The 21,030-nt window shown below is 46.9% G+C and overlaps 1 protein-coding gene across 6 annotated transcripts in view; it reads right to left on the bottom strand.

Annotated features, from left to right (window-relative positions):
* The window catches only part of LOC118004077 (liprin-beta-2), a 173,820-nt gene that overhangs the window by 44,744 nt on the left and 108,046 nt on the right, over positions 1 to 21,030 (bottom strand). For all 6 annotated transcript variants that reach the window (XM_034995222.1, XM_034995223.1, XM_034995226.1 and 3 more), the window contains 3 exons: positions 18,712 to 18,804; positions 14,692 to 14,805; positions 2,390 to 2,521 (listed from right to left, as the gene is read on the bottom strand). In XM_034995222.1, coding sequence (XP_034851113.1) covers positions 2,390 to 2,521; positions 14,692 to 14,805; positions 18,712 to 18,804 — 339 coding nt within the window. The remainder of the gene's footprint in view (positions 1 to 2,389; positions 2,522 to 14,691; positions 14,806 to 18,711; positions 18,805 to 21,030) is intronic.

Raw genomic sequence — 21,030 nt, forward strand, 5'->3', positions numbered from 1 at the left:
TAAAGCAAAGAGCAAAATGACTGCTTGCTTTTGTTATACTTGGCCCAGAAGTGGGAGCTCTCCCTCCATCCTGTCTTCTCCAGAAAGGAACTCAGCTGTCCCAGGTTGGTAAGAAGGACTCACACCCACCCACATGCTCCCTACAGTTCAGAATCAGGCATGTGGACCCAAAGTGGCCCAATGAGAGGCAACCCTGGGGCTTCTACTGGACCTTTGAGAAAGAGACTCTCTCTCTGCAGGGGTTGCCCAGCTGGTGGGACCTAGAGCTGCTGGGGGCCATCTGTGTCACCACACGGGGAGACTTCCTGAGAATAAGGCTAAAGCAGAACCAAGACATACACTAAGGCTGATTTCAATGACATCGTGAGGTCACCTGGAAACCCTAGACGTGTCAAGTTGTGTGACCTAATAACCTCCCACCTTTAGTCATTTTTTAAAAATTTAAGTGGTTTTGGGGCGCCTGGGTGGCTCAGTTGGTTAGGCGACTGCCTTCGGCTTGGGTCGTGGTCCTGGAGTCCTGGGATCGAGTCCCACATCAGGCTCCCTGCTCAGCAAGGGGGTCTGCTTCTCCCTCTGACCCTCTTCCCTCTAGTGCTCTTTGTCTCTCATTCTCTCTCTCTCAAATAAATAAATAAAATCTTAAAAAAAAAAATTTAAGTGGTTTTGAGTTATCTCTACCACTTTAAGACTTCTCAGAGTTTACTGAATTCTGCTTCCAGAACCTCAACATATGTTCACATGTAATCACACAGCTTGAAACAGTGGTAAAAACAAAACAAAACAACAACAAAAAAACCCCTCTAAACCTGGAGAAAATTCAGTTTCCTTTTTTCCTTTCCTTGAATTTAAGAAGCAAAGTCTATTCAACTAACACTTCACCCAGATAAGCTTTCAGTCTGCATGACCTTTGCAGTTTTTCAATGTATCTTAATCTACACTTCCATCTGCAGGATGCTTAACGACACAAAATGTAAGTAATTGATAAAAGCTAGCTGTTACTATGTGTCCAGCACTATGCTAAGGACTACACACACATGATCTTATTCCCTCCTCAGAACCAGCCAGGAAATCCCAAGCTTACTCCCTCCATTTTACAGAGGAAGAAGCAGAGGGTATATTACTTGCCTAAGATCTCAAAGCTAATGAGTAGCTCAGCTTGCATTACAGCTGGAAGAGCTGATTGGAGGGCCTACACTCTTAATCACTAGAAGACACAGTCTTCAGTTTAATGGAGAGTTCCTTTGGCAACACTACTTACCAACGAACAGCTTCTCAAAAGCAATGCATGGAATTGCCCACAAGTGTCTCTATCATCAGTGTTTACCCAATAAACACAGAAACAGGGCAGGTTTCAGTGCACATTAAAGGTGGTGCTTAATAGAAAGGAACAAGATCCATTTTTAGATTTTGGAGGTTTCTAAATCAGTGCGTGGTGTCTCTGTGTGTGTGTGTGTGCGTGCGTGCGTGTGTGTGTGTGTGTATACGAAGATAAACCAAGTACCTACATTATGCCAGATACTATGATAGGGACTTAACTTTTGTGATTTGATTTGGGCTTCACACAGTTACCCATTGTACAGATAAAGAAACTGAAGTTCAGAGAAATTAAGCATTTAGGTTGTTGAATGAAGTTCAAAGACCTATTAAGCAGTTAGGTCAGTAATTGAACCAAGGTCCTTCTAAACCTAAAGCCTATCTTCTTCCCACATCTTATATCACCAGGTGCAAATATGGGGACTTATAGGTAGAAGTACATGGAAGGTGGTTATCTAAGGTTACAACAGGATATTCTCTCTCAACAAAAGCAGCTCTGAGCCTAGAATTTAACCAAAATATTTATCCCAAAAAGGAGTCTGGCATGCTCAGGCCAATGGGATATGGAGCCTGAAACAAAAACAGGAAAAATGCAGGAAAACATTACATGGGCTCCCTCCTATGACCTATCAGGAGAAAAGAAACACATAATCTAAGAGTCCCATCTGGGTCCGTGAAATACACTCCTTTGATATGGGGACAGTGCCCTACTGGGCAGCGGACTTCATTCCAGTACACGGTCATTACCTTGGCTCTCACAGAGGACAACTTGGGTCCCTTCACATCTTGTCTGATCCTTCCCCCCTTTCCATCCTTGTCAGCAGCTTGAGGGAGGATAAAGCCTTAGAGCCCAAACGGGGTGGTCTGGGCATTGCTGAAATTTGCAGCCATAGCAAAACCTGATAACTTGGTGTTAACAGATCATTGTGTCTCTAGTGCACAGATGCTTCTGGCACCCAGTGGCTGCCAGGCTTGGGGTTGACCAGATGGCCTGAGTCCACATTAGGCTAGCTTCCCTTGCTCTAAGTTTAGAACACTATGGATCCCCCCCCAGAATTTGGTGTATCACACTCACCTCCGCTTTTCTCTGCTTCTCCTCTTGCTCTCTCTGCTCCTTTTCCATGCCAACCAGCTTGAGCTTCAGCTCAGAAACTTCAGTCATCAGGTCGAGCTTCTGGGTCTCAAGAGATGTGCGGCTTAGCAGCTCCTGCAAGCAAAACCAGATCTCGAAATCAGTCTCCATGGTAACAAGGGCAACTGAAGCTCCATCCAGAGTGCAGAAGGCAATCTCTATGTTGTATGTTGGACAACAGAGTTGGACTCCTGCATGTGAGCCACGGGTCTAATAGGGATGGACCTGGGCTGCTTCTGAGTTACTCAGGGAGAGCACGGCCCCTGCTGCTACCCACTGTGCTCTGAGAAATGATGTGAACTATAGCTCTCAAAAACACGTTTGCCTCTGGAAATCATTATTTCCAAGTACAGAAAATGGATAGTTTTGCTCAAAGAACTAAATTTCTCCATCTCTATTTTGAAGGCAAACCAGCAGGTCCTCTCAACCAAAACAAACAAAAAATCAAGCTTACATTTAACAATATATTTTTCAAAACCAAGGATTCCAAATCACCTCCTGGGCTTACAGCCCACATCTTCAACAAATCTCATTGTAAGGTTTCACTACAATGAGCCTAGGAGAGAGCTAGAGCATAAAGCAGATATTCAATGAGTATTTATTGAATGATTAGAATCTTATCTATGTGATATGGATTTTTCCTAGCCTATTTGATATGAAGCTTTCTGAGCCACTAAGGGATTAAGTAAGAAAACTGTTCTTTCCTTACTGTAAGGCTGGACTAGGGGAGGTTATAAGTCCTACCATCACTGGAACAGCAGTAGACAACAACCCGCCATTAATACATACACTTAATAAGCATAAATAAGACAAAAAACAAAGGTGATAGACAAAATACCTACTGGAAACTACTAGGGATTATGAAGGACCTCAAAAACCATGAGCATTCCCCAAAGTCCAGGGGCAACACTTCTCCACTGGCAAAAGGCGATGGTCCATGAGCTCCCAAATCTGGGCACACGGTAGACACTGGATAGGCAGCTCCCAGCAAAGAGACTATAATATGGAGATTCGGAGACTAACCAGCCAAATGAGCAGCCAGAAAAGATACACTACCCTGTCACAGGATGAATATTCTATATTCTCTTGGGCAACCCAACCCCAGTACCAGAATGGTGATCAACAGTTATGATTGCGCATATTCTGAACTGTCCTCAGACCATAAACCAAACCACACAGGACAGGGATTTTAACTGGGAATACAGAGTTTCCTAGGCTAAGGGTCTCAGGGTCTCAGAAAGCCAAGGTACAAATGATCTATCTGCTAATCTGAGGGAACGAGTACCTAGAAGTTCAGCAAAATGAGCCCACTGAGCACTGGGCAGTTCCTGTTTCAGCTCGACTTGAAGCCAGCATATAGGGCAGATGCAGCAGCACTCAATGGGTGAACTGCAGCCTACTGGGTCACAAGGAGTCTGCCAGATAAATGTGTGTAATGGTGGACGGGGGAGGAGAGAAGACACATAGATTCAGTGAGTGTCTCTGTGCCAGACCCCGCCGGGTACTTTGCATACATGCTCTCAATAAACCTTCCTAGTGATTTGACAGTAAATAGTATCCTAATTTACTGATGAGCAACCAGGCCCAGAGACCGGCCTGTCTTGGCCAAAGACATACGCCACTCAACAACAGCGGAGTCAATTTTCAAACCAGAGTCTGCTTGACTCCAAAACTCGTTTCTGTCTAATGTATCGCATTGTTTCCCAAAGGAAGAAGTCCAAGAATTGTAAGGGAAATAACAAAATACATGCTGAAAAAAGCCCATCAACAAATATTCACTGAGCCAAGTAAATTGCCACTCAAATTGTCAAGATTTTTTTTAAAGATTTTATTTATTTACTGACAGAGACAGCACGAGTAGCATGAGGGGCAGAGGGAAAAGCAGGCTCCCCGATGAGCAGGGAGCCTGATGTGGGGCTTGATCCTGGGACTCCGGGATCATATCCTGAGCCAAAGGCAGACGCTTCACTGACTGAGCCACCCAGGCACCCCTCAAATTGCCAAGATTTTGTTGAGCATACACTTTTTACCAGGGCCTGGTGCTAAGGCTATCTTAAGATGCAATCCTCCCTGACACCACCTACTCACTCCCACCTCCTCCCTCCTTCCCCCCTTACCCCTTCCCCTCTGCCTCCACCACCTCATTCTGTGTTTCTCTCTCCATCCTTTCATATACCTGCTTTGTTCCAAAAATGATTTGAGGCAGTTTGAAAAATGGACAACTTGAGTTAAAATGTAAAACAACAAAATCAAAGCAGGTAGGAAAAGAAATTAATGCCAGAGCCACAGTTGGTATAAAACGCCTACCCTAAAGTTCTGTGACTGCTAGAGGTGGACCATACTGTGTACATGAGCTTTCCAGCCACCAATGTGAAGAGAAAGAGGAGTAATTCTACAAATCAAGGTCCATGAGACAATTGCTTTGGAGCACTGACACTGAGAAGATATTCTTCCATGAGACTTTAATCATTTACTCCACAAATATGTTTTTAAATATCTACCAGATGTCAAGGCCTAGGGCTATGACCATTAAAAACACAGCCCACTGAGTGCTTGAGTATCCTAAGATGCAGTGTGTCTACTAACTAGCATTCATGACACTGCGTTGGTGGGATTAAAAAAAAGCCTTGGAATGTACCTCTCTTGAAAACTAAGAATCTACTCTCTTTCCACTCTTGCCAAAATCCCTCTAGCTGTTTTAATTGGTCACACCAATGTTCCAGCTGACAAGGACAATGTTCTAATTGGTCATACTAAAGTTCCAATAACCCTTCCAACTGGTCATGCCGGGGTTCCAACTGGTCACACTAACATTCCACGTGGGCATTCCAGTTACTAGCGATTATATTCCAGCTATTCTATCTATTAGCATATGCCTCCACCTTTCATCATTATCACCCCTCATCCTGTTCATCAGTAAGTACTGTCCTACTCCCAGAATTCAACGTCAGCTTTGGACAAGCTCATCCCAGTCCAGCTCCTCCTCCCATCTCCAGGCCCACATGGCCTCCAGCCACCAGTATGTGCTATATCCTCTATCATATGTGTCCTAAGAGGGTTCAACTACCCCACATTTTCAAACGTTCCTTCTCCTTCCAGAATAAACTAAATCCTGACTTTGACATCCTATGCCCTATCCTTCCCAGTCATCTCAGGCGGAGTCCACTCTGCTCCGACAATCCAACTTACTGGACAACTTTCTGTTTCTAGACCACTACCGGCCTTACTGACCATCTATGTCTGCCCTACTCTTCTAAGGCAGCGCCGTTCGGTTATAGCAACTTCTCCCAGACATCCAGAACCCAAGACAGTCTCCCGTTTTCCTCAGGGCTTTTGTTTTTTTAATCAAGTTTCTCTACCTAGTTTGGGCACATTCCATTTCCTCAGTAACTTCGACATCCTTGCTCCTTCCTTGTTAGGCTTCCCATATCCACTCTGGCTTCACCTTGCTTGACCACAATGCCAATGGGCTTTGCTTTCACTTTGCCTCAGCTTCTCAGAGGGATGGTCACAACTTGGCCCTTACCTTTGTCCAGAATGCATTCTCTCCACTTCTAAAATCTTCAGCTCTGAAGTGGTCTCCTTTGGCCACAGTCCTCTGACCTTTAAACTTTCCCAATTAGTGACTTAAATAATCTTTAATTTCTTCCTCTGTGGCCACTAGTTTGTCAACTTCCCTTAAGTAATATTTGCCTCCTTCTCCATTCCATACCTTGAGGTCATTTCAACTGTATCACATCTGCACCAGAAAATTCCTCATCCAGCTCATCCCTGCCCCCAGACCTGAAGGCATTTGCTTTTTCAGAGCCCAGTCCATGCCAAACCTCAAAGTCTTTTGTCTATGTTTCTAGTCCCCATGGCCTGAAAACTGCTGCTAAATGACACTTAATGATGCCAACTGGTTTCCATACAAATTTATGCTATCTAATTATAGCTGATCATCTCCAATCGCCTGGCACCCTTGCATTCATCTCTGGTTGGTTCCGTTTAGAGATTGTTCCAAATCTTCCCCATTCTCCTCCAGCCATAAATCCCACCGTTTCGCCCTCTTCTCCTCAAATAACCTCTCCTGTTTAGTGAAAAGATCTTTAAAAATAATCTGATCATTCGTTGAATTTATATCCTTTCTATTTCAAAGTTTTCCAGAATCATCTCTCAATCAAATCTCTTAAATCCATGTCTTAGAGCAAGCAAGCCCACATCTCATGTTGGCTGCTTTCACCTTTAAGAAACACTCTGAAGCCCAGTAAGTTTCCAAGTTGCACATAAAAAAACATATGTTCAAGGACACAATGATTCTAGAGTTTGCCCTGCAACTGCCCCATCTGACCCACCTTCCTGTTGCTGACTATCTCTCGTTCTCTAGACTTCATGCCATCCCCACACAGCTTGATGTCCAGGCTTTTAAGTTACCTCCCCGGTCAGTCATTAGTGTTTGGCTGTGATCTCCGAGTTCTGATCAGGTTTCTCCCACCGAAGGACGCCTACTCACCTGGTCCTAGGCTCTCCCTCACCTCTGTCCTGCCTGTGAGAAGTTCCCACCCGTTCTGTGCTACACTAGGGTAGGACTATTAATCATCCACTCTGACAGGCATTTAATCTCTTTCACCATCAGCTCCCATTCCTCAGGCTATAAACATGATCAAATTTCTGACATTCGAAAGAACTTTCCCTCTTGACCTTGCCTTCCCCTGAAGCAACCACCATCAACTCTCTTCTGCTCTCCCTAGGCAAATGCATGCTCTCTGTGCACTGTTGGTATGAATGCACTCTCTCTACATCCCCTCCCTCACCCCTTCACAGCCAAGCTCTAAAAGAATAATCTACCCTTGCTGCCTCTGCTTCCTCACTTTCCCTGTCACTTCTCCACAAGACGTCTGCATGCCTGCAACCCAGCTTCTGCCTTCACCAGGGAGGGCATAGAAACAGCTCTGGTTCTGGGGATCAATGTCCAAACTTACAGATGCAACCTGTACTTCTCAGCTTTCAACCATTTACCCTTCACCCACTTATCAGTCTAAGATACTACTTTTCACCTCATCCTTTCGGTTTTCCTGATCTTTCTTTTTCTCTTCCATCTCCTTTGCTAGCTGCTTTTACTCAGTCTGTGCCTTAAGAGAAAGGTTGTTGGACTCCTAGTTCTCATCCTGAAGACTGGGGTTATCTCTAGATCCAGCCTTTTTGTCTGAAGCACCAAGACAAGGCTTGGTCCCTGCTCAGATCTGCAGGGTGGATCCGCCTGGGAATCTCTTGGAATCATGCAGCTACCATATTGTGGGGAGAGGTGAAATGTGGGGAGGCAGGGGGCTGGAGATAAGGGGGACAGGTTTCAAAAGCTGCATTAGCTTCTGCTCTCCCAGTTGTTTTAAGGTTGCTTATGGAGAGAGTGCAAAGGAAAAGGAGGGGGTGGCATGTGAGGCAGGTGATTTTTGTTACTATGAAGCATCATAAAACTAGGTCATGAAACTTTGTATCTCAGAGAGAGCCATCATTTCCTTTTTCCAAAGCTCAGTTTGAGACTGGAGCTGATAAAAAGAAGTGGCCTTTCAATTTATTCTCTCCTTCAAGGGCCACATCTTGAAGCAATTACTTCCATCTTTAAGTGTGGAACATGACCCAGGGAGTTACTGACCAATGACAGAGGACTGGAGCCAGACTGGCAATCTGAAACCAGAATGAAAGATCGGGCCATGGAAAGACATGAAAGGAAAAATCCGTCCCTTTGCCCTTTGAAGTTAAGAGGCCTAGGCCATGCCAGAAAGCTGCTTTCATAACACTGCAGAGAGGTGCCTGTAGTCAACCTAGGTTCGAGTCCAGACTCAGTCCCCACTAATGAAACCATCTCTCCGAACCTCAGGCCCCTTATCCTGTGAATGGAGGGTAAAGCACCCACTTCACACGGTGGTACAGAGATTCGACATCAAAGATAAAACTTGAGGAAAGCAGTTATTTCTGCCTCAGAAATCTCCCAGCAGGCACGTTTAGGGAATACCTGGCAAATCCCTGTGTTCTTCACTCGTGACTCAAGTGCCTTACCTCCTGAGACAGATTTGTGCTCTCACAGGATCATGTACAGAGCTCTGTTTAATATTCTTTGTGAGACAGAAATACCTCCTTAAAGGTCCTCTTGGGAAATTTATCAGCCAGGTGCTGACGACACTTGGGAGTTCATGTGCCTGGACCCACTGTCCTTCACTCAACTCAAGGGCACCAAATCCCCACGCTCAATGTCTTAACACTGGTGATTTGTGAGATGGTTCTGTTTTAACGAAACTGAAATAACCATACTCCAGCTCTAAGATGTGGGCAATGCAGAGCCCATATTGTCATCCCTGTTCTCCATACATAAGAACACAGGTTTGACGACTTTCCCAGATCAACAGCAAGAGGTGAATCTACAGAAAGTCATGTCCACTGACTCCAAATCCCCAAAATTTCTCTCTCCACACCTCACCTAAAAGGCAGCCCAAACAATGAGGTTGCCTAACACCTGGGGCTCCAGGTCAGGTGGGAGGACTGAAATCGAGGCTGGTGTCCTTCAACATTACCCCAAAGCGGGGGTGTGTCCTCACAAGGAGGTTTGCATCCTTTCTTCCTCCCCATGTGGCTCCCCTAGCCTGTCTTCTTTTTGACACTGATCATGTTTTCTGCTCTTGACATTGATTATGTCTGTAAATGTCTAGTCTCTGGAAGGTGCTCCATTTCACTGCCAGCTTTGTGTAAAGTCTATTAACCACTAAGTAGCATCAGCTTCTTCCCTGAAGTCACCATCCTCTGGAGAAAGGTCAGAGGCTGAGGATCGTGCTGTGCAGGACTCTAATGGACTCTAGAGGCCACTTTAGAAAAAGCCACCAGGGACCTCAGTGCATCAACAGGAGAACCCGTCCTGTGACACAGATTTTGTTGCCAATCTGAGCTAGTTACAAGGAGGCCGCTGCTCCATGTCTGGGTTCCTGGGGTGCTAATTCTGGAGAGCCCAGAGTGCAGCCCTCAGAGATGCTGATAGGCAATGCCTTGCCTTGCTTAGGAAACAGAAGGCGAAGGTCAGCCCCTAGGCCCAGACTACCCAGACCTGGGAGAACGAACCCAGGCTGCGGCCTCTCGAGGATCCATTTATAGATTTCCTGGAAAATGACTCTAATGGAGAAGTTTCCTTGGGAAATCCACACCTGTTCAGTGAGCCTGAAGCCATACCTGAGTAGGTGCTTCCAGAGGCAGTCCCCAAAGATGCTCACAGCTGCCCCTTTCCCACCCTGAATCTTGCAGAGGGCTGCAGACAAAGACTTTGCCCTCAAATGGGTCCATCATCTATGTGCTGCTCATGTGGACTAGCCCGTGCTGATTTTATTTGGTCCTGGTTTGCCTGTCTAACCCCAAGGTCTTCATGCTCCCTTGTTCTGGAGACCAGATGGATAAATGCGTAGAAACAGATGGGAACTGAGAGATCAGCATTCAGCAGGGGCAGGTGGAGGGTGTGTGGTTCATGAGTTGGAGGAGGCGCTAGCTCCCTCCCGTCTTGGGCTCCTGGAGGGAGGCGGACAGAACAGCTGTGGGGAGAACGTGGCTCTGTGGGGTTGCTGGAGCCTATGTAAGTAAGCACAGGGCTGGGGCTATGCTGGTTGGGTTTGGGTTTCCTTAAGTCCTACAAGTGCTCGAGCAGCCAGTGGAGGGGGCGGGGTCTAGAGCAGGGGTTGCAGACTAGAAGTCTGTGGGCCAGGCTTGGCCTGCAGGTGTGTGTGGTGTGGTTCGCACAGTGTTGTTGGTTTTTTTTTCCATTTAAATTAGTTACCAGTATTTTTAAAATAGAAAGACTCATCTTTAAATCTGGATTTCCAGGGGCACCTGAGTGGCTCAGTTGGTTAAGCGACTGCCTTCGGCTCAGGTCATGATCCTGGAGTCCCTGGATCGAGTCCCGCATCGGGCTCCCTGCTCGGCAGGGAGTCTGCTTCTCCCTCTGACCCTCCCCACTCTCATGTGCTTGCTCTCTCTCATTCTCTCTCTGTCAAATAAATAAATAAAATCTTAAAAAAAAAAAATCTGGATTTCCAGCTTCTTGTGAAAAATGAGAATGTGTAACAGCACTGGGCGTAGGTGGGCAGTCAGCTGAAGGCCTCCTGCACACAGGGCTGCTCCGTGCACGTGCGTGGGAGCAGTGCTCCCAGGAACAGAGTCCCCAAGGGCGTCAGTGTCAGCAGGCAGTAGTCAGAAGGCCTCACACTGACCGGACCGAGAAAGGACCTCGTGCAGAGCTCCTCGGGCCTTGCAGCAAGAGGCCACGCGTGGCTCAGGGCGGGGACTGTCTCTGAGGGCTGGCAAAAGGAGGCAACTGTTTGCCTCTCTTCTCCACCTCAGGGCTGGGAGTGCTCCGTCTTCCTATCACCAGAAGCCAGTAGCCCTGCAGTCCAGGATCTCGCGGGCAGAAACGCAAGTCTCTGCCTGCCCCCAGGACACACGCTAACATGGCCCCAGCCGTCCACGGCACCGCCTCAGCACTGTGGAACAAGAGTCGGGGCCTTTTCAAACAGCATCAAGCACATCTTAGGAAAGGGCCAGCATGTGCAGCAGAAATGTTCAGCCGGGGATTTGGAGCGGGGAACTCAAACTTATCTCCAGCTCAAGTACCACCAAGCCCAGCAGACACGAGTGGGAGCTGAGGCTCAAGTGGGTCCTATGACCTGAACCCAGAATGTGCCAAAAGTGAGTATTCCACACTCCCTTCATTTTATCCTTGAAAGATGGGAGAACCCAGGGAAAGTGAGGAGCATAAAAAAACTTGGTTTGGGGCGTCTGGGTAGCTCAGTTGGCTGTGTCCAACTCTTGATTTCAGGTCAGGTCATGATCTCAGGGTCCTGAGATTGAGCCCCGTGTAAGTAAGGCTCTGCACTGGGTGTGAAGCCTGCCTGAGATTCTCTCTCCCTCTCCCTCTGCCTACGCCCCACTGCACTCTTGCACCTGCTCTCCCTCCCCAAATAAATAAGTAAAATCTTTAAAAAATATATAACTTGAGGGATCCTGGGTGGCTCAGTCCTTAAGCGTCTGCCTTCAGCTCAGGTCATGATCCCAGGGTCCTGGGATCGAGCCCCACGTTGGGCTCCCTGCTCAGTGGGGAATCTGCTTCTCCCTCTCCCTCTGCCCCTCCCCCCTGCTTGTGCGCGCGCGCTCTCTCTCTCTCTCTCTCTCTCTCAAGTAAATAAATAAAATCTTTTAAAAAAATAATAACTTGGTTAAGTTGAGGAAGATATCTTTAAACCTCAGAGGTGACAAATAAGACCCATCGCACTCCAAATTCTACCAAGCCACGACATCTACCTCTGTGGCACACGCAAACCCCATGCCTGGAACCTTACCCATAACACAAAAAAAAAGATTTAGAATAAACAAGAAATAAAAGGTATCTGAGCTTAAGACTTTCAAAAGTCTAAAATCCAGTCTTTGGGCTGATGCTTAGAAGGACAAGACAGCCTGCCCAGATGGTGCTGGGAACCAACATCGGAATCCCTGGCACAGAGACGCTGACAAGGGGGCAGAACCTGGAAGAGCTGCCAAGACAGGCGGTCAGGTAGTGCAGGCACCACATGCAGCTGTGCTCTGACCCCTGATTACGTGGTTACCCAGCAGGCACTGCCTTCCTGAAACATCAACCTTCTGACATCTTCCTGACACGTTTCCCTTCCACATTCAAATCTTCTTGGTCTCTGTCTGGGGTTTTTTAACACTCTATCGCCTTCCTCGCTCATCCTCGCCTCAAAGCCACACCTTGTGCAGCCCTAGAAATACAATCTAGTGGGCTCTCCTATCACTCTTTGTGAAAATATTTTCCCACCATTCGAGATCTTTCCATCAGGCTATTTTCTTTCCTGGTCTTCAAAAGAAAGATTCTGCTTGAAAAAATAAGCTCAGCTCAACGTCTACTGTGACTCAGATTTTCAGGGAATAGGATGAGCAAGAGAAATGCATGCAATTTAAATAGAAAAATCAAATGGAGTCAAGAATGTGGTAACTTATTAATCAGAGATGAAAAGAAAGCAAACTAAAGAGCAAGCAGCTTCTGAGCTGTTAGAACTAGTTTGTTTTGGTTTTTGTTTTTTAAGACATCTGCATAGAAATACTGACTTTAAAAAGAAGTTCTTGGGGCTCCTGGGTGGTTCAGTCTTTAAGCATCTGCCTTTGGCTCAGGTCATGATCCCAGGGTCCTGGGATCGAGCCCCACATCGGGCTCCCTGCTCCACGGAGAGCCTGCTTCTCCCTCTCCCACTCCCCCTGCTTGTGTTCCCTCTCTCGCTGTGTCTCTCTCTCTGTCAAATAAATCAATAAAATCTTAAAGAAAAAAAAAAGTTCTTCAAATGCACTGAAAACTAAGAAATACCTGGGAACCAAAACATTTATCCTAAAACCAAAGGTCAAACTCAAAGCCTGTGTTCATTACCATTCTACCAAGAAACAATCTGAATGCTGATCATGACAACAAAAAATGTTAGCACTTTGGGAGAAAGACTGTAAGCAGTGATCTGACTAAACCATTCCTGTTAAAGGACTGCCATTTTTTAAATAATTAGTGAGAGCCTCCTACATGCCAAGCACTACGGCAGAGGTTACAAAGCAAAAACCAGGACTACAGTTTGTGTCTATTTCCCAAAATAAGTGAAAATGCAAGAATGATTCAAGGACATTAGACTGATCATCTTGATTTCACAAAATTCCTAATTAGCTTCTCAACAGATTCTGAAAAGACTGAATAAAAATCAACACCGATGTGGAGAAAGGGGAGCCCTCCTACCCTGTTGGTGGGAATGCAAGCTGCTGCAGCCACTCTGGAAAAGTGTGGAGGTGCCTCAAGATGTTAAGAATAGAGCTACCCTATGACCCAGCAATTGCACTAATAGGTATTTACCCCAAAGACACAGATGTAGTGAAAAGAAGGGCCATATGCACCCCAATGTTCATATCAGCAATGGCCACAATAGCCAAACTGTGGAAGGAGCCAAGATGCCCTTCAACAGGTGAATGGATAAAGATGTGGTCCGTATATACAATGGAATATTACTCAGCCATCAGAAAGGATGAATACCCAACTTTTACATCAACATGGATGGGACTGGAGGAGATTATGTTAGTAAGTCAAGCAGAGGAAGAATTATCATATGCTTTCACTCATATGTGGAACATAAGCAATAGCACGGAGGACCATAGGGGAAGGGAGGGAAATCTCAAGGGGGAGAAATCAGAGAGGGAGACAAACCATGAGAGACTATGGACCCCGGGAAACAAACTGAGGGTTTCAGAGGGGAGGAGGTAACAGGGTGATGGGTATTGAGGAGAGCACATTGACGAGCACTGGGTGTTATATGTAATTAATGAATCACTGAATACTACATCAAAAACTAATTATGTACTATACAGTGGCTAACTGAACATAAATACATAAAAAATTAAACACCCCTTCCTAAAAACTGCAGCTCATCATTTACAATAGGGTAAAACTGTTCAAGAGTAGAAGAATGATTATCATACTTTGCACTGAAAAAAAAAAAGCCTCTAGGTGATAGTAAAGAAAACTATACAGCAAGATTTAAAAATGGAAAGAACTCCACTCTAATGGGAAGCATAACAAAATCAGAGGACTAAATTTCATCTGCGGTGTCAACAGAGCTTTGTAAATTATATGCACACCCGATGACAACGAGGACCAAAAGGAAACAAGGTACTGAAGAGATTTATTTGAATGGTATGAGAGCAGCTAAATTTTTCATGTTGACAACCATTAAATTACATTAAGCTATTCTTTAGGAATTAAGTTCTATCAAAGAAGACTAGACAGAGTGCGAGGGCAAGACTGAATGCGAAAGAGGCACGAAAGACGCTGACTTTCTAAAACCCCAGATGCCACCGGCTGTGAAGCTGTGGCTCGAGAAGAGAAGGGTGACTTTGCCGCGCGGAGCGCCCCTGAACCCGAACCCGGGAGAGAGCGCCACCTGGGAATCAGTCTAACCCGCCCAACAGGTTATTCCTCTCAGGCCAGTCCTTCCGCCCTCTCCGCCCTGCAGCTCTCAGTTGGGGCTGGTTTCGCCCGCTGTATAAACGCCACACACGGAGCAGCCCAGCCCACCACCAGGCAGGATGGGGAAGTAAGCAGCGAGCGCGGTGACCTGGACACAGAAAGTGACCTTAACACGTGAGCTGCTTTCGACCCCGAGGGCCGTCGGGCGCGCGCACGTGCGCCCCCCCGCCCCCCCGCCCCCCCTTACCTGTTGAAGCATCTCTTCAGCGGCATTGAGTTTCACCTGGTGTCCTTCCAGACACACTTCCAGGTCCCGAATCTTCTCTCCCTGGGCTTCCACTTGGTCCGTGAGGACACTCACCTGTCCCAAGAAATAAAGCAATGGTGGAGGCGCAGAGACGGCTCACTTGGGGCCGTGAAACCACGCTGCCGATCCTGATCCTTCCGTAGAGATGGCTTTCCTTTCTGGCAGGTGGCGGGGGCGGAGCGGGGGTGGGAAGCGAGGGTCCCGGATGCAGGAAACTCCGGCTGCCGTCCTGCCTCGCCCCTGCCTGCCTGCCGTCGCCGCGTTCCCCCTCTTGCCGCCCTGGCGGGAGAACCCGCTGCCTCGGGGCTGGGTCCGGCTCCCGCGTCCTCTCACAGGGCGCACGCCCAGGCTGGCCCTGCAGGCGTATCTCGGCCGGCCTGCCAGGGCTCCTGCCACCTCACCGCGTGTGCGAGAGCAAGCCCAGCTCCTCGGGAGACTAACCAATGACCTTACCTCTCTCACTGGGGTGTGATGACTGCTCACCTACCAGGCGAGGCTTCTGAAGCAATCAAGGAATGTGGGATGTCAAGGGCATGTGTTGGCACTGACACAACTTGGCTCCGGGAAGGTGTTTGTGCCTCACCGGCCAAAACATGGCTCTAAGTCATAACACACACCAGCCACCCGCACATGCAGTGGCAGGAAAGCCCTCTACCTAAAAAAATCACGGAGAGATCTGTTGGAATTAATAAAAATCCATTTATAGCAAGTCATTCAAGTTATGCCCTTAATACATGCTGAGAGGACTTTCACAGCCTGCTCTCGTAGCAAACTGCCCCCCCCATCCTCCTTTTTATTAAAAAGGCGCCTTAGAACAGGGAGATGAAGAAAGAGAATGGGTGGCCTCTCCAAATAGAGAAATCAGTGACTGGCAAATTGAGATCCTTTAGACACTATGGGTTCTTAACCAATGGTGGAGTCGTGGCCATTTACATATAGATTACCTTAAGTGATTTCTCAGTGTAAAGGAATGATAGCTGGAGCATGAAGGAGTTAGTGTGAATTCACTTCTGAGCGTTTAAATAGACTATCAATCATAAAGCTCCCTTTACAGAGGAAAAAGTCTAAATTAATACTGCTACTTTCAGCTTTTCATTTTTATATTTCCACATGATTAAAGAATGACTGGAACATATTCCTGGAGTTGGTACGTAGTGTGCTAATATTTCACTTACAGTCCCCAAAACAGGCGCCTTCTGTCAATTAGGCCCATCTCAAACACAAACCTTTGTGGTGGTGTTTTCAATCCTCATGATCCAACATTACCAGCAGTCCTGGCCTTTTATAGCTACCAACCCTACCTTCAAAAGGGTAGGATTCTAGGGGGTGGCCTTTCCAAGCTCCCTGGGTTCCAGAGTTTCTGTTTGGGAAGGATGTGTGATGGTTAATCTGATTATGAGGATTAACACGTATCGTGTGCACCACGCCTCAGAGTCATGCGCGGGAGGTACCCAGAGGAATAATCTGCGGTCTCTTGCACTCCATAGCCTGTCACTCGGCTGTGCACAAGACTCAGGATACACAGGGCTACAGCATCCTTACAAACTTGAATACTCACTAGAAGGACCATGGAGAGGCCCAGAATATTGGGACAAATGTATAAAGAATAAAGGTCCTAGAATGTGACCTTTATTCAATAAAAACAAATACTTTTTGAGTCCCTTCTACATGCGAGGCATAATTTTAGGCATTGGAGGGAATATAGAAGTGGTAAAAAAGGAGGAGGTGAAAAGCCTTACCTTAAAAAATACATTCCCATGAAGACAGAAAAGATTTTGGTTTAAGTACTCATGCTACTGAAGCGAGCACCGAAGATTAGGGGTTTATTTTTAACTTACTCTGAAAACAAAGTATTTTGTCATGTGTGATTTGCCTTGCTCCTCTACAAGTAGACCCAGGAAAACATTCTGGGCCAAGTGCTTCAATTAATTCACTCTGGCTGAGCTGCCTTGTAAGTTAAGGAAGAGGCTCTACCAGGTGAGGGCTAACTAGCTCGATGGGGTCACCACAAATCACAGTGATCACCTAAGAGCAGCTCTGAAAGTCTGTTCACAAGCTCCTGGAATAGATACCACTAGGATCCACTTCTGACTTCTGTGATAAGCAGCTTCCTAATTGTGTTAGGATTATTGCAATAAGGATTATTCAAGACTCAGAAATTAAAAAACAAAACAAAACTGTGAATGTCAAAGAGAACATTATCACATAGGACTTGCTTATTAAATTCCTTTAAACAGGTAAGTATTAGTTCTGCCATGAAGGTTCCTGGTTCAAAAGTCTGCGAGATCACTGTTACTGCAAAATTTTAAACTGGACACTCTGATTAATCATGTCATTAGGATGGACTTTCAAATTACTCATTCCTCAAAATATGTGCGATATAATGTGCTATGTAACCCGGCCCCTCCTACCTCTCTGAAGGCAGTTCCCCACCAGACTTCTTCACGGTCATAAATTCCAGCCACACAGACCCTTGCTTGCTTCTTCCTATACACCAAGCACACTCCTCGCTAGGGTGTGTGCTGGACCAACTACCTCCTCTGTCTGGAATGTGCTTCTCCAGGCATCCGCGGGGCTCCCTCCCTAGCTTCCTTCAGGACTCCCCCCTCTCAGGGAGGTCTTCTCTGACTACACAGTCCTTACCTTGCTTTATTTTTCTCCACAGTATTTATCACTGCCAGAAACATTTTATGTATTGATTTACTATACACACACACACATACACACAGACAGACACACACACATACACACACATAAGCCCTATTAAGAACAGGGAGTTTGTTTATTTTCATCACCGCTGCAACCCTGGCACCTAAAACCAGTGTCTGCCAAGTTGTGGGCACTCCAATCTTTTTTCATGAACAAACTAATGGAGAAAAAAGTCCCTGAAGATGCAAAATTATATAACTATATATTTGGTCTGAGCTTAAATTTTTTAAAAACAGGGGCAGGACAGGAAAAAAAAAGGTCTAGGAAGAAAGGTCAAAATGTTAAACTCTTTTTGACTTTCCAAAGTTCCTGAAATAATCACTTACTACTCTTAGATTTGTAAAAAGGTAAAATAGAAGGAGAAAAGCCAAACATACGGCAGCCTTGTCATTCCAGGGCTCTAAGCTAAAGCCCACAGTCTGTGGAGGGTTGTAGAACCCTACCTGTCCCCTCTTCTGTTTCACTACCAGTCTGGTCTACCACTCTTCAAAAGCTTTTTAATGAGCCAGGATTGGAATAGTCATCTTCTCAGTCTCCAAATCAATAATCACAGTGTCTGTTACATACCAGACAGCAAACAAATGCTTGATGTACGCATCTGAGAGCTAAAACAGCAAAGAACCCCTATCACAATGACACGCCTTACATAAGGAGGCTCAACACTATGCCCTGCCAAGGAACATGAGTTTTCAGAACAGAAAATGTTCCTTTGACTATCTTTCTCCATAAAAAGTTTTGGAGTTCCTCTCTTTGAGGAGAGACAGTCATTCAAGACTCATTATCCCCTATTACCAGCTCCAGGGGATTTGGCCTCAAAGGGATCAGTCTAGATCCAGCTCCAGATGATTTGGGCCTGATCCAGTTAGAATCCACCCTATGTCCATATCACTCATGGCTGTTTTATTAGAGACAGGAAGACACATCTTATCTCCCTTCCAAGGCTTCTGGGCTCCTAGAGGACAGGGCCTCATTCATCAGCCTGGTCACAGAGCTTCCAGTGTAGAGAAGAAGTGGGTACTCAGCAGTACAAGATGAATAAATGAATGCATTCACAGCCCCAAGGCCAAGTCCAGTTAAACTGTGGCTTCAGTTCCTTTCTGCTTTGTTTCAGGAACTGAGTCTTTTTAAAAACATACACTTTCGGAACAGAATAAATCCAACAGAGAAAACCTCTTGTGCCTCCCTCCCACTTAGGGTACCTACAGAGTTGGAGGTAAAAGGATAAGCTCTTTCCCATGAAAGTGGACCCACCTGTAAAATGAGGGACTCCTTATCTCCTTCTAGACGTGCCAAGCGTTCCTGGTACGTTTCATTACTAGCAGCACCTTGGTGATTTACCTGAGACTGAAAGGGGGAAAAAAAAAAGTATACACTTAAAAGGCTGGAAAAACATCTTACCAACTTCCAAATGAAGGATGCAATTTGTGAGGACAGTTTCGCTGGTTGCATGTGCAAAACCACCCACCTAAACAGGAAACCACAGGATTTCAAAACTACTATGAGGAGGACCACTGATAGGTGTGCCTTGAAAGCTGGCCAAACCACCCCCTGGATGACCTCACCCTTGGCCGGGAAGGCCTCAATGGAACTCCAGACCCAGTGGTGCTTGGCTTGACTGGGCATGTCGGGTCTGGTGCAGGCAGAGGCACAGCCTGCCAGAGGTACCGATGGCAAGGAGTCTACTCTTTGAGGAGGCCAGGGAGCTAGTACCAGTCACCAAGGAACTATGTGGGAACGAGTCCCGCACAGACCTCGGTCTCTCCTAACTCTCACGTGAGGGTTCTCCAGAGCCAAGGTACCCCTTACAGCACGGAGGCCCATCTTGAGCGCCGCGGGGAGCACAGAGGATGGGGGACACCAGCTGCAAGGCCCTTCATCCACTCACACATCCCTTCCAGGGGTGGCCAGTCCCTCCCCTCCACTAGGGCTCCAGCCTAATGGCAGCCAGGCTGGCATCCTGTGTGCTTGCTTTTCTCAGCTCTAACTGCAGGAAAAGGTGAAACACCCTGAGAAGACCCCATGTGACAGTCAGAGGGACCTCAAAGAGCTAACAGGAAACAAAGTATCCAGAAAGTGGAAAACAGCAGAGGGAGAAGATGTGAATTAGCAGACGGGAGGCAGAATTTATAAAATGCTTGAGCAAGAGACAGGAGGCTGCAGACACTTTTCAGGTGTGCCTGACCTGGTTGTAGGCAGGGAGGAGGGAGAGAGATGGCTGCTAATGGGACTGAATTGGCCCAATGCCATCAATACTCCCTTCCTCCCGGCTTAATGGAAGGCCGAAACCCAGAGGCTCAGAGTAGGCCATTCAGGGGTTTGGCAGCCTGAAAAAGCCGATCTTATTGCTAAATGGGTAAGTGACAATCATCATAATCCAGGCTGGTCCAAAGGAGTAAATGCTCCGAGGTTTATGAGGCAGTATCCTCCATTCCAAAGGTAAGTCATAGTTGTGCCAAGGAGTGGGTCAGAGAGGAACCCAGGCACAGAGTCCCGGAGGTGGCTCCCTTCTCCTGAGCCCATTTCCCCACGTTCTGACCTTCAGGATGGGCTTGCCAACCCCCCCTCCATGAAGAAGGGGCACCTCCTTCCTTCCCTTGTCCCACCCCTTCCCCAGTGCACACCAGGTAAGGGCAGGGGACAGAGTCAGGCTCAGTCCTGGAACAGACACAGGGACCAAGAAACAGGGACAGCATTCAAGGCCTGGAGTGTCACCTGTGAGAGAAGCACCTGCTGTTGAAGGTGCAGGGAGAGGCCAGCCCGGGGGCCGGTTCCTAGGGCGGCTGTACCAGGCCTAGGCTCTAGGCTCACCAGGCCACAGTGCCCACTACCACCCCACTGCCCTTGGCTCCAGCTGCTCTCTAGTCTGCATCTTGTTCATCGTTATGCAAGCTCTTTCATACCCTAGACAAAGGGCCTTCACAATCACAAATGCCTTCTTTGTGGGGAGGGCAGTTTATTGTTGTGACATTAATTCTGCTCTTCACATGGTCAAACTCCGACGAGTACGCAAGGATATAATTACCACCCATGTTTTCTCAGACCCTCAAAAGAAAGGAAAACAACTGCTAACAGCAGGTCAAGTGCTTCTCTGTGGAGTAACTCACACGGTGGTGAGGAAAGGACCCAGGCCCCCACGGACAGCTGTGCGTGTCTGGTCCCAGGACCACAGTCAGCATGTGTAAGGGGCCGCCCAGCACTGCCAGCTGCCGCTTCTCCTCAGGAAGTCAAGGAGAGAAGACCAAAGGGAAGACTCCCTCCTCAAGACTCCAGCAAGCCACCACACCCCTGTGCCTCAGGCAAAGGGAGGACAGTACGTTCCTCATGTTACAGGTCTACCCGTACAATCACCCAGAGAAACAGCTATTTTTACTAACTGACCCAAAACTGAGTTGATGTCCTAAGATCAGTTAATACACAAAATGCATGCCATAGAGTCTGTAACAGATGCTAGACCGTAGTTAAAAAAAAAAAAAAAAAAAATCTGGATCCACTCTAGCAACCAGGGGAAAAAGCAAAGCACAGTGAATTACAAGATGCCCAGATCAGTATGCTGAATAAAGTCAAACTGAC

The sequence above is a fragment of the Mirounga leonina genome, unplaced genomic scaffold (genome assembly GCF_011800145.1).
Source record: "Mirounga leonina isolate KUSES-001 unplaced genomic scaffold, KU_Mleo_1.0 Mir_92, whole genome shotgun sequence".
NCBI classification, from domain to species: domain Eukaryota; kingdom Metazoa; phylum Chordata; class Mammalia; order Carnivora; family Phocidae; genus Mirounga; species Mirounga leonina.